The following is a 13296-nucleotide window of genomic DNA, read 5'->3' on the forward strand; positions in this document are numbered from 1 at the left end:
TGTGTAAAGCAGTATAATGTCTGTCACACACTGGTGATGATGCTTTAATTATTTATTTATTTAACAAATAGATGAGGAATCGTCATCCTCCTAGTCCCGTTTCCTTTTCTTGCTCAGTTTCTGCAAACATAGTTTCACACATTTCACTGTTAGAAACACGTGGGACAGAACCAGCACAGCTAGCAGCGCTATTACATCCAGAGAGAAGTACTGGAACCAGTTGAGGTCACGGAAAGCAGCTTTTAGGTGCTTTGCTCCTTTATGTTTCATCACAAATTCTGTCCAGTACACCGACAGATCGACCGGATCAAACGGGCGATCGTTGTGAACAGCCGACAGCTTCTGAACAACCTCTTTGTACCTGAAAACACAGATGGATATAAAAATAGCTGCAAAAAAAAAAAAAAAGCTGAGTTGGCAGATCAAATAAAATGAACAAGATCACCTGGTGTTGTTGATGACCTCGTTCAGTCCCTGCAGGAGGCTTTCTGCAGTCAGAGAAGTTATATCCAATATGACTCCCGCTCCCCTGTTTGCCATCCTCTGGGCATTGTCAGGCTGGTCGCCACTAAGGGGCACCATCACCATGGGAACAGCATGGCACAAACCCTCAAACACACCGTGAGAGCCGGCGTGAGTGATGAAGGCTCGGACTCCGTGGTGTGCTGACAGGAAAAAACTAGTTGTGAGACACAATCCATCCATTTTTACTTGGCTTGTTTTAGGATGAGCTCCAACACACCCAGGAGGTCATTCTGAGGCACCCATTTCATCATCTTCACATTATCTGGGATATCCTCAGGAACTTGGCCGGTGTACCTCCAGATTACCTGTCAAAGGGAACAAAATTTAATTCATGATTTGACCTTTCATTTATTGGTAAATGTTGCAGAACCTTCTGAGGAATCTGCCTGAAGGCCTCGATGAAGACGGAGGTGATCTCTTCTGGTAGATCTGACACCATGGAGCCCAGGGTGAACACTATAAACCCATGCTGCCCAGAGATCCAGTCCTGCAGTTCCTGCAGCAACATCAAATCTACAACTTGACATATATATTTTTTAATCAAGTTCTTCTCTGGTTTATAATAAAAAGTTGGATAAAAGTAACTGAAAACTGGCTGAAGCTAAATAAAACTGGGTCTTACATCAGGAAGAGGGTTTCTCACGTTGCAGTTAATTCCACCAACCAGCACCATATTAGGCATGAGGGGACGGGGCGGCTCCAGAGTGAAGTCGATCCTGATGATCAGAAGTTTTAAAAAGTTTTCATTAGCTTTATTTTTTTTTTTTACTAAAGAAAGCTGTGATCATATGAAACATTCCAGTGAACCTTTTACCATTTAATTTACTGTAGACAAGATGCCGGTTTAACAGGTAAATTCAAAATTTGCAAAAACAAAGAGAGTTAGTTAAAACACAGGAAAAAGTCACTGAAGTTAAAAAGCAAGTAAAAACAAATAAATACACATGTAGGTAGTGTTTCGTTTGAATTACTTGTATGCATTGTTTCACAAAAGTAAAGATAACAGAAATCTAAAATAATATATATAGCAGTGGTTCCCAAAATAGGGGTCGGGACCAACTGTGGGCCACGAAGAGCTGCACGGGGGGTCTTGAGATGATAAATAAAACCGAAGACAATTGCTGAAACTTTTTCTACCATAATTGTTACAGAAACTAAATTCAAATGTCAAACAGTGATGGGAATAACTAAAAGTTTTTTCAGTAACAAGTATTCTAATTAATACCGTTTCCATTGCTGATAAGAAAATGTGTGCGTTACTAATTCAGCAGCGCGGTGTGTTGAAGCTGTCATCAGCTGATTGGGAGCTAAAGAGGCACGTGATGAATAGCCTACAGCTGCAGACCCGCAGGTTTGCTGCTGCAGCCGTGCCCTTGGCATGACAGCGGGACGTCCCGAAGGTCCCCTCACCTGTTCACCGCTCAGACGTCACGATCCTCTATCTTCGTAGATCATTCAGCTGTAACCTGTTTGTGATCATTTCTTCAGTACCCCTGTAACACTGATTACAAGTTAGTAAATTTAAGTCCTCTATCAGATTTGGTGCCTTGGTATGCCTCCTGCGCCTCTCGAGAGGGGGGAAGGGGCTTTTCTGGTCGCAGTCTCCCTGGGGTTCCTGCGCTTTGGGGCAGCTCCTGGATCTCTGAGACTTGGAGCTCCTTCCATCTATGCATCTTTTTTTTGGGGGGGGGGGGGGGCAGATCTGTGGCCCCTCGCTCTCTATTGGACGCTCCTATAGAGAAACCTTACATATACAAGCGCATGTACACACACAGGTGTTCGCATGGTGCTCTCATAAATATGGACTTGGGCATTTTCAACACACGTCTTAAGGCTGTGGTTGGCACAAAATGCACTGTGTTTATTATCGTGTGATTGTTCAGTAAAACAGTGTTGATTTTATATTTCCTCATCAGGTTGACGCAGTGATAGTTTGCTCCTGTTGTATTGTTGTGTGTCCCTTTTCTGCAGGTCTAGAAGCAGACTCTTGTTCATCATTGATTGTTTATTTTTGTGAAACCCCCCCACCACCTTTTGTCTCTTCCTTTCTCTTTCACCTCTGTCTCCGTGTCTGGTCAGAATTACAAAGCATTCAAAAAACAATAACAATAAAGATTTAAGTATCAGGCGTGACATTAAAGCAAGACGCTTTGATGCTCCACCTGAGAGTAAATTTGTAAGGCTAGTCACCAGCATTCAGGCATTAATTCTGTTTGCTCCACAGCCAGACAGGACACGGGAAAAATAAAATAAAAAAATAAATACAAATACAAATAGATTTGTGCCTCTTCTAGTGTCATATTAAAGGATTTTTATTTATTTATTTAACCGTTACTAGATTAGCAGCAACAGCAATGCTACAAAAAACACACAATTATGTGAAGCTGGAAAAATTAGAACTGCAAAATTACATTTATTTCAAGAATTTAACTAGACTGAGAGACCATTTAAAGGCTCAGGAACCTTCACATGTGTTTCTATTTGCAATTATAAATTTTAGCTGACTGGGGTCTTGTTAAATATCACACAGTGATTTTTTAATAGTCTAAATTAGTGTAATGTTCCTGTTTGTAGTTCCTCCTGTTAAGTGCCCATTTACTTCAAATATTCAGTTTTATGAAAAACATTTGGACATACATTTTATTATGTTCCAGTCATTAGTCATTTATGTTTCACTATTGTGGTAATTTATAGTAAATTAAGCAAGTTTAATTAAGAGGAGAACCCATTTTTCTTGCATTCTTTAATGGAAAAAGTAACAAAATGATTATTTTTCTTTGTAATTTACTTTTACAATCTTGTAAATTGGTAAGTAACCGAGTTACTTTTTGACAAAGTAATCAGTAACTATAACTAATTACTTTGTAAAAGTAATGTTCCCAACACTGGTCGTAAATGGATACAAGTGTCACAATGTTTTAACGTGAATCATAGTAACAATGCTTAAAACAAATATTTAGTCACATCTGAACACATAAATTACCAGTGGTAGTTTGAAAATGCTTAGTTAAGATGCAAGTTTGGACTGCTGTGAAACAGCCTAATACAATAAAAGTAGGCGGAGCTCCTTTCTCTCTTTGAATGATTATTAGAGTATTTTCACCTTGGATTCTTTATCTCTGCTCACAGATAAATTATCCAGGATTAAACAGACACAATCTTACCATCAAAGGTTGTCTGAGAGGGGATCTCTTTGCCATGCTTTTATTTTGGAAGGCTGATTCTGTTTTACAACAGTCTGAACTTGCGTTAACAATTTTATATCCATCATTTCAATTCAACATTTAGATCAAGCTTTATGTGTTTAGAATTGATTCGTAAAACCTAGATTTAACATTAATATGCTTGTTTAATTGTGATCAATTGTAGCTATTCATTTATTCATTTCTGACTTTACAGCTTCCCCTCATGCAGACCTGCAGCAGATTTCAAAAACAGTTGTGTGTGCGTGCATGTGTGTGTGTGTGTGTGTGTGTGTGTGTGTGTCTTCGAGGGTGGTTACCTGGATACTTGGAGTGCATTTCTACCTCTAAAACCACACAGTGTGGAAAAGTCCATGCTTGTGTAGGCGTGTCGGTGTGTGAAGGGTGACAGGAGATCAGAGCATGACAAAGCAGTTTTTTTGACACGTGGTTGTAAACATGGATTGGTGCTGTACCTGAGAAGCCAGATGTCAGAGTCTGTCAGCACTTCTGCCACGCTCACCTCCTCTCCCAGGAACTCGTGGGCTATGTGATCAAAATGCCAGTAGATCAGGCGGCAGAGCAAAGGCTCCAGAACAGCTACCTGGGTGTCAGAAGCTAAACATTATGGTCACTACTCAGGTGTTGAGCAAATTTTAGCCAATCGTGACGGCTTATTGTAAAAAAAAAATCCATACAACATGTCTAATGGTAAAATGGTTTTATTTTTGTTCACTAAATGAGAGCAGAGGATCTAACTCACGCACAAGAGCTCACCAAAGTGTTGATGACTCGCTCCTTGAAGTTCATTCTGTCCGAGTATCCAGTAAAAAACCGAGGCACAAATGAGGGAGGAGAGGGACAGCCGGAAGCTTTCATGTCAATGGAACATGGAGTCCCCCTCAGCAGATTAATGGTAGGAAGACCTGGAATAATTTACCAACACCTGGTGAGAAGAAATGCAAGCATGCAGAGAACCCCAACAAGGGATACTCACCTAATTTCCGAGCTAGTAATGAGCCTGTTGGTACCATGGGGTCTGTCAAGACAGCATCAAAACCCTGGGAGGTGAGAGAAAGAGAGAAAAATCAACAAATATGTGTGGAAGTTATTAGTTAGCATCTAGCAGACTAAAGTCCCCACAAACAGAAACGCTACTCCACTGGTTCACAGGCAGAACACGACAAAGATTTACAGCACAAGAAAACAAAAAGTATAATGTTAAACTTTTAAAATAACTACAGTGTGTGTTAAAGAAACAATGTGTACTTTTTACCATTAATTTCTGGAAATATCCATCAAAAATGTTGTTGAAAATGAATGAAATGATGCCCAGTTGTTGAAACATATTGGCGGTTTCGTAACATACAACCATAAAAATCTGGTCTAAAATACATGGGAGCGGGTTTAAGTCTCTGGGCGACGCCATGTTAGATGCCATATTTCCTTCTAGGGGAGCTCATGGGGACAAAATGCATTTACTGATTTGTAACAAATAATTACAAAACTTTTGTCATTCTTAAATGTTGTTGTTTTTACACATTTACCAATTTATGGAACGGAGTCTGAAGTGATTGTTGTTTAGCTAAAATTCACACTCCCCAGGTCTTTTTGACTCTAATGGGCATCCGTTGGTAAGGTCTTACTCTAACACAAAAGTACTGCTTGCTTGCAACGATTTAGGTATCTACTGCCCCCTATCGCCAAAAAAATACACACTGTCACTTTAAAGTGGTAAATCAGCACAGCCAGTTTCCATTTTAACCAACAAATTTATTGAAAAATATTTAATAGGTTTGTGATCAGATGGCTAGCACAAGAGATCCGAGTTACAGTCGTGTATCTCATGAAGGGAAAACCAGTCAGTTACACTGATAAATCATCAGTGAAAACTGAGATGAGATTAGATGAGATGAGATTAGATGAGATTAGGTTAGATGAGACATCCATCCATCGTCTGAACCCGCTTCTCCGTGCAGGGTTGCGGGGGGCTGTTGCTTATCTACAGAAGTCTTTAGGCATACAGGTGGGGAACACCCTGGACAGATTGTCAGTCCGTCACAGGGCAATAACCAAACACACACACACACACACACACCCTTAACCCTTTGATGCATAATGGTCACTACAGTGGACAGGTACTCAAAATTGTTATTTATTTGTTTTTGCTATTAAGCACAGCTGTTGAGGACTTTATTGCATTTGAGCCCCTCCATTTGGACTTCAGTAAGCCAAGCCAACATATTTCATGCTCAGAATGCACGCTGTCCACTGAGGTGGACATGTAATAAATTATTTGTAAATTATAAAATTTTACAAAAAATATTTGTTGAAATTTGTTTCATTCACACCTAAAGATGAATGAAAAAAATGTAAAAAAAAATCATGGTTGAAGATTTCATAATTCATGCATCAAAGGGTTAAGGATAATTTAGACAGACCAGTTACCTGACAGTCATGTTTCTGCACTGTGGGAGGAAGTCGGAGTACCCGGAGAAAACCCACATTCACAAGGAGAACATGCTTGCAGAAAGACCCCAGGCCGGGATGTGAACCCAGGACCTTCTTGCTGCAAGGCAACAGCTCTAACCACTGCTCCACCGTGCAGCTCCGTTAGATGAGACAAATTAGATAAAATGAGACAAGTGACTATAAGATTAGATGAGACGGACTGAATGAGACAGATGAGATTAGTGTCTTTCCACGACGTTTATAAATGTGTTTTATAGGTTTTGAAGCTCTAATTAATCCCGGTGGTGATGTATTGGATTGAGGTCAGGACTCTGCAGGCCTGCCTCCTCCACCTCATTTCTCCATGTCTGTACTGAAACACCTACACGATTGGAGAGGGTGTCCTGAAGACAGGGCAGTGGTGTGACACAATGTTTAATCCCCACAGAAAAGTTCAAACACCAACAGAGAACACTTTGAGGTTATGTGTTTCCCAGCTGCTCCAATTGGTCTTCCAGCCACAGTCACTCTGATGGATCACACGACTCGATCAGAACGTTTGACCGCGTTTGCACTGACCTGCTGAGCCAGGTGGGAGACCAGGCTGGCGTTGAACAGCAGACTCTCTGCAGTGATGTGGATAAAATTTACAATCTTCTTCATCTGACTGAATCGTGTCTTGACCTTCTCAATGAAAGGTTGTGCAGATTTCTTTAAGGCGTCTTTGTGTGAAGACATCACAAAGTCCATGTGTGCCTTGTCGTAGGGAACAGGATAGGCGATGGTGTCGTAGTGTTTCCCAGGACCCATCCGCACACTGATCTCAGGCATCACCACAGTGACCTTGTGCCCACGGCGACCCATTTCCTGCGCTATAGCTTTGACACCCACCCAGTGGCTCCCGTCCATGGGCACCACCAGCAGTTTACCCAGGAAACCTGAAGGAGAGGCGTTTGTCGCAGATCCGTTGGCTCCTCTTGCGGTTGCAAACTTGTTTGTTTCAGCTCCAGACCCCTTCAGTGTTTCTCCAGCACCTCTCACCTCCGTAGCCGCAATTAGGAGCAAGAACACAAGTACTGCTGCTTTCCTCATTTTTCCTCCTACTCTGTGTGTTCTGGATCCAGTGAAGGAGGAAGAATGAAGAACAGATGAAGACAATCCTCCAAGCAATGTGCCCTCTTCTGGGTCCGCCGGCTGAGTTATTGGAATTCCACCTCTGATTTCACAGCACTCCGTGTGTGTGTGTGTGTGTGTGTGTGTGTGTGTGTGTGTGTGTGTGTGTGTGTGTGTGTGTGTGTGTGTGTGTGTGTTCAAAGTCCTCATACAAAAACACAGCTACCATTACAGGAGAGCAGTCTTTTCCTACGTTACTCAGTACTTTAATTACCTCCTCCGCCGCCACCACCCAATCCAGTAGAAAATGCCTCCTTGAAGAACATTCAGCCATGTTTATTTGTAATGTTTATGTGGGAGTAAATGTGTAAATCTTTGCTGATCGAGCAAAACGGGTTTGACTAGATTTGATGGGTTATATAGTTGTTTTATCGCTTCTTGGGAATATTTGCTGAATTCAGGCAGGTTTAATGATCACTGCTCACAAATCTGCTTTCTAGTGAAGAGCAGAGAAGATCTGGGGTTCTATTTACCACAAAATCTAATTAAAGCAAAGACTGAATCAACAGCTGACAAATGCCTTTTTTTTGTTATTTGCATTGCTTATCAGGCCCCGCATGAGAGAAAATCCACATAAATGAAACGTGTTAGTATATAATGCATTTATTACATCAGAGTAATTATCATTTGCTATTCACCTAAGTGGAAACATGATCATCTTTCTTTTTGCTCTGTGTTTAAAAGCAGATTTTCGCAGATGTGACTAAAAGAGGCCTGACGGGTCTGAGGATGAAGGCCTGACCACACGAGGACACCGACAGAAGATTTTGTCTACAGCGAACGCCAACGCGCGTCAAAAGGTGTTTCTTCTGTGAGTTTTCCTCTGAGCTCAGACAGATAGGAGGGATTCAAACACACCTTAAAACCCTAAACTGGTGCTAACTTGTGTCATGAAATAGGAAAGTGGTGAACGGGGTTTTATTATCTGGGTTTCATGATTAACTTAGAACTTTCACCCCTTATCTTCAGTCCACACAACCCAATGAGAACAATGTCAGTGAACAACAACAACATGAATCTGCACAAACAGTCTCCGCCAAGGCTTTTCACATCGAAATTACAGCCAAATTACTTTTGATTTCAGGTGAAAAGTCAGCGTTAGAGCCAAAATTTCATCCAGGTGTTTTGGAGAAGAGAAAAAGCATGCAGGACACCACTGTGACAGGAATAAACTCAAGCTATGCAACTTTTTCAACTGAATTTAATCTCTTAATAAATTAAGATTAACATTCAGATCTTCTTGAGTGTGTTCTTGTCCACACGGCAACAACTCTCTGCAGAGTGTATTTGAGGCAAGGCAAGGCAGCTTTATTTATATCATATTTCAAACACAGAGGCGATTAAATGTGCTTTACAATTATCAGGACTTCATATGACAACAACATAAAAACACAAATTAAAATACACACAAATGGAATTACAGTTTAGAGCTAAAGGAGAAGACACAGTTACAGTGCAGATTACAGTGGAGATGACGCAGCATAAGAAACAATTCATTTAAAGGCTGGTGAGTACATTAGGCTTTTTAGTTTTGTTTGAAAAAACACTAGGGCACATCTGAGTGAGTCAGTTTTTATTTAAAAATATTTCACACACCAGGTGCTTTACACGGCTGTGTGTATTAATGTGTAGGAGGTTTAATAAAAAAACATTATGGATAAAAAAAACTGAGCAAACTGTCAGAAACAAAGAATTTGATGGATTTGAGGTCTTCTGCAGCATCGTCCAAGACCATAACATGGAATTATTCCAAAAATGCCCAATTTAACTGTTGTTTAGCTGATAAAACACACCCATAATGCCTGGCTGCAATAATCATAATAGTAAAAACAGAATTACAACAGCTGAATTTAGGCCTCCTTCTTTGGGTAATTCAATTAAATCAGCCAGTTTAAGATGTTTCTCTATCTGTAAATAATGTCTTAACATTCTTAACATTTTTCCTTAGTCTGTTAATCTTCTCAGTTGCTCTGTAACATGATGAGAACGTGTGAGTTGTGGAGTTTCATTTAGCATTTTAAATTGAAAAAGCTATTTACCAAAAATATAAATTACAAAATAATTAATCATTTAAATCCTGTTACAGGAATCAGAATTTTTTTTACTAAAAGTTGATCTATTCATAAGCCAGTGATGCTTAAAAATTATTGAAAATCTTGAAAATCAGTTGGCACTTATGTCCAGCAGGAGGCAGAAGACTTCCTGAAGTTTGAGGAACGCACAAGTCCTGTAAAAGAGCAAGATGTCAAATAAAGCAAATGCGATTTTAAAGTGTTTATGGTCTTTGCAGAGAGCTTGTGCTTTCACATATCAACATCTATATAATATAGTTCTATGTTGGAGATGGAGTCCTCATGATCAGTGGCGATGATTTAAACTCCACACCGGTTGGTGGCGGTAATGCATCACTAAGGTGTTTGCCAGCAACGAATAAAAGCCACAAGAAGAAGAAGAGTAAACCAGAAAAAAAACAGGGTGACGCCGTGACGGAGGTTAGCAGAGTGCGAAAGTAGCTTCGAACATGTCAAATGAAGGAAACTTGGACGGAACCGAGTCAAAGTAAGTTTTAAATCCTCACAAAGTCGAGTTTCAGGGCGCCGAATGTAGAAAGCTTTGGATATTTTCAGCTTACTGTAGCTTTAGCCTTTTAGCTTAGAAACAAAATGCGTCATTGCTGTTGGCATGCTAACGTTAGCTAAACAAAACTCCAGTTTTTGGTTATTCCATTAGTCCAGTGGTGTCCGGTTCGGACCTCGAGCTCCAGAGGTTTCAGCTTCTGTCACGCTTGATGACGACAAACTAGTGAGTTGGGTTTGCTGGAGCAGAAACTACTAAAAATGTAGGACGACCATGGTTGAAACCACAGAGTTAGCTTAAACTTGTCCCTGCTCCAGGATTTTATGAGTCAAAATAATTATCATCTGATTTGTTAGTGTTTCTTTGGCAGGGAATTTTATCTGATTCACCAAAAACCCAAGATCGCATTTTAACCCAAGCTGTATTGTACTTGATTGGATATCTGTCTAACTGATGTTATTTCCTAATCTCACAGATGTGATGCACACGGTTTCTCTCAGTCCTGGTCCATAACAGTGGATTATTACAAGTAAGGTGATGAGGAATTGAAGTGTTTCCTGAACACTAACTGTAAAAACCCTTTGTGATTGTTGTGTATGCAGATCAGGATTTCACTCAGATCTTGTAAACACTGCTGTTCTGTCACAGAACCTTTGAGTATAGTTTAAAGTGGAAGAGACCCATGAGTCTCAGAAGCTCCTCCAGACTCTCTAAGTCTTCCAGTAAAAGTGTCCAGAAAGGACCTGCATCAAATGCAGCTGTTTCACAGGAAGATGGAAACTATGACCTGATCAACATCATCGATGGCCCTGAAAGAGAAGCTGTGGAAATAGTTGATAACGGACTGTTGGAGTCAGATGACGAGCTTCTGACCAGCATAAATTCTGGTCCCGCCATCATGCGTCATCCCTCCCCCAAAACGCTAAAGTCCACTCCGGCATTGTGCTCGGCCTGTCTAGAGCTTTATCAGCAGGCAAAGGCAGCAGAAACTCCAATCAAAAACAAACTCCAAGACCATGGTTAGTGTAGAAACTTGTGTTGAAAAAAGTTATTCTAATTATCTAAATGATCTTAAATCTTAGTTTTAGTCAAAAAGTAGAGAATTATTTTATTTTATGTGTCATGATGTCTGGTTTCATCCTCAGATCCCAAGTCCCTGACATGTGACCATTGGGTGCTGATCAAGAAGTGGATGCCCAGAAGGCTGCCCGATGCAAGGCAGGAAAATGTTTCTGTACTTTGTGTGTGTGTGTGTGTGTTTGCTGCTTTTTAAGTTGAAACACTCTCATAAAATCAGGGCAATTGCATCTTTTTATCAGGAAGCTGGATAAGGTCGTTACTTTGGGACAAGGAAAGCAACCTGAGGAATCACCTGCCTGTTCAAGGCAGCATATTTTTCTCCGGAGGTAATGAAGCAGACCTCATTTAGAACAGTGACTGTGATTTCACGTGAAACGTCTCATGTGGTGCTTTTACTGTGTCAGGAATCTTAGTCGTGCCAGGCTGCAAGCAAAGGGCAGAAATGAAAGCAGGAGGAAGCGAAGGAGAGAAGATTCTCATGGTTGTCGTGCTGCTAAGCAGCGGCATCTCCGAAGCAGGGGTTACCAGGATCGGAACGTGACCAACATGGATGACGAATCAAACAGCAGTTTCATCTTCTGCAGTTTTGAAGGAAGCAGAAAGCCTCAAATGGATCCCATGAGCCTTCCAGAGCCATCAGTTCCTCTGAAGGCGGCCGTGGTCCAAGCCAAGCAGAAAACACCAAGAAAGACGAGTGGATTTAGAGAACTGCTGGCTCAGCTACGAGGACACCGCAACTCAATTGTCAAAGAAACATGTTAGAAAAATTGAACGTGCGTTTTTGTTCTGTAGGGTCTGTTAATAACTGAATAAGTTCTGTTCCATTCACATGCGTTGTTTTTTTTTTCTTTAAAAAAATCTGTCAAGAGATGCACCTAAATGACTGTGAACAAAATATCATTTTCTTCATGCAAATTGTTGTTTTCCTACTAAATAGTTTGTTTTTCATCTGGACCTATAGGTAGACTGCTGTAATTGTTTCAGCTCATTCTACTAAACAATGAGATGCTTTATTGGCATTATATGGTGCAATGCAAAAAGGAATTTGATGGTATAAATTTAAGACAAAGTATTAGAATTAAAACAATTCAGAGATCTAAAAATCCCTCCTGGTTTTATCACTGCAGCCAACCAGGAGGTCTAATCAAAAATAATTGCTCTCCGTGAAGAAGTGGGCCAGGAGGCTTATATGCTGCAGACCCACAATCATCTGCTGGCTATCAGCTGGGAACTTCAGAGTGGATCCGGGCAGGGTGAGAGGAGTCAGGTGCTGCAAATGAACTCCACTGAGTCATAAGAGTAAAACAAAAAGAAATGAGCTACAAGAATCAAATGGCTGTAACAGTGTTACAGAAAAGTGTTCGCATTAAACATGTTGGGAAAGGTTACCTATTACAGCGACATGTATGCCCTTGAAAATTGATCTTTTTGTTTTTAGAACAATGCAAATACATTAAAGATTATTCTTTGGACTACCAACGATGAAGATGTGATGACCAGTTCCCCATAAGTATTGTAATAGTGTTGAAAGTCAAACTTCAAATGCATGTTATCAATAATCTTCATTGGTATGTAGATAATAATAATGCATTGAACTTATATAGCGCTTTTCAAGACCCCCAAAGACGCTTTCACACACTCACATTCACACACTGCTAGTGATGGTAAGCTACTTGTAGCCACAGCCTCCCTGGGGAGGTCTGACAGAGGCGAGGCTGCCATTTGGCGCCGTCGGCCCCTCTGACCACCACTAACACAGGCAAGTTGGGTGAAGTGTCTTGCCCAAGGACACAACAGCAGGATACTGCTGGCGAGAGCTGGAATCGAACCCATGACCCTCCGATCATGAGGCAACCCACTCTACCACCTGAGCTACTGCTGCCCCATACCTCCAACAAGTGGACAAGAAACTTGGCAGCTTAGTAACAGTTCCCCTTGTCTATTTACAGTAGATGTGTCAAACATGGAGTGTCCTGGCTAGACCGTGTCATGAGGAGTGTATGATGGATCACGTAGAAAGCAGCAGGGACTCAGAGCGGTTTATGTTTGAAATGATAATCCAGAGTTGTTTATTTATTATCGTTAAAGTTTTTTGTTAAAGTACATTTTAAAATGTACAGAGTAGAAGTAAAAAGTCAGCTAATTGATATGTACTCCAGTGAAGTATACAGGTCCTTCTAAAAAAATTAGCATATTGTGATGAAGTTCATCATTGTCTGTAATGTACTGATAAACATTAGACTTTCATATATATTAGATTCATTACACACAACTGAAGTAGTTCAAGCCTTTTGTTGTTTCTAATATT

General features: G+C 40.6%; 2 protein-coding genes across 4 annotated transcripts; one reads left to right on the forward strand and one right to left on the reverse strand.

Annotated features, from left to right (window-relative positions):
- Nucleotides 1-34: 34 nt before the first annotated feature.
- On the reverse strand, nt 35-7389 carry LOC107384282 (UDP-glucuronosyltransferase). 3 transcript variants are annotated; one of them, XM_015957448.3, is made up of 9 exons: nt 6738-7389; nt 4705-4768; nt 4485-4633; nt 4184-4311; nt 1148-1241; nt 896-1021; nt 743-830; nt 446-665; nt 35-361 (listed from the first exon to the last, which is right to left on the reverse strand). In XM_015957448.3, the coding sequence occupies exons 1-9, from the start codon at nt 7248-7250 to the stop codon at nt 91-93; spliced, it is 1653 nt and encodes a 550-aa protein (XP_015812934.1). In that variant the 5' UTR covers nt 7251-7389; the 3' UTR covers nt 35-90. The 3 variants fall into 3 exon arrangements, with proteins under 3 accessions (XP_015812934.1, XP_015812935.1, XP_015812933.1); XM_015957449.3 differs by having other exon boundaries at nt 4184-4253; nt 4475-4633; XM_015957447.3 differs by having other exon boundaries at nt 4184-4325; nt 4475-4633.
- Nucleotides 7390-9733: 2344 nt separating this feature from the next.
- Nucleotides 9734-12467, forward strand: si:ch211-227n13.3 (uncharacterized). The gene is made up of 6 exons (XM_015957452.3): nt 9734-9890; nt 10384-10437; nt 10557-10927; nt 11054-11126; nt 11228-11314; nt 11393-12467. Exons 1-6 carry the CDS (start codon nt 9853-9855, stop codon nt 11748-11750), a joined length of 981 nt encoding a protein of 326 aa, XP_015812938.3. The 5' UTR covers nt 9734-9852; the 3' UTR covers nt 11751-12467.
- The last annotated feature ends 829 nt before the right edge of the window (nt 12468-13296 follow it).

This window comes from Nothobranchius furzeri, chromosome 11 (assembly GCF_043380555.1).
Source record: "Nothobranchius furzeri strain GRZ-AD chromosome 11, NfurGRZ-RIMD1, whole genome shotgun sequence".
In the NCBI taxonomy this organism is placed as follows: Eukaryota; Metazoa; Chordata; class Actinopteri; order Cyprinodontiformes; family Nothobranchiidae; genus Nothobranchius; species Nothobranchius furzeri.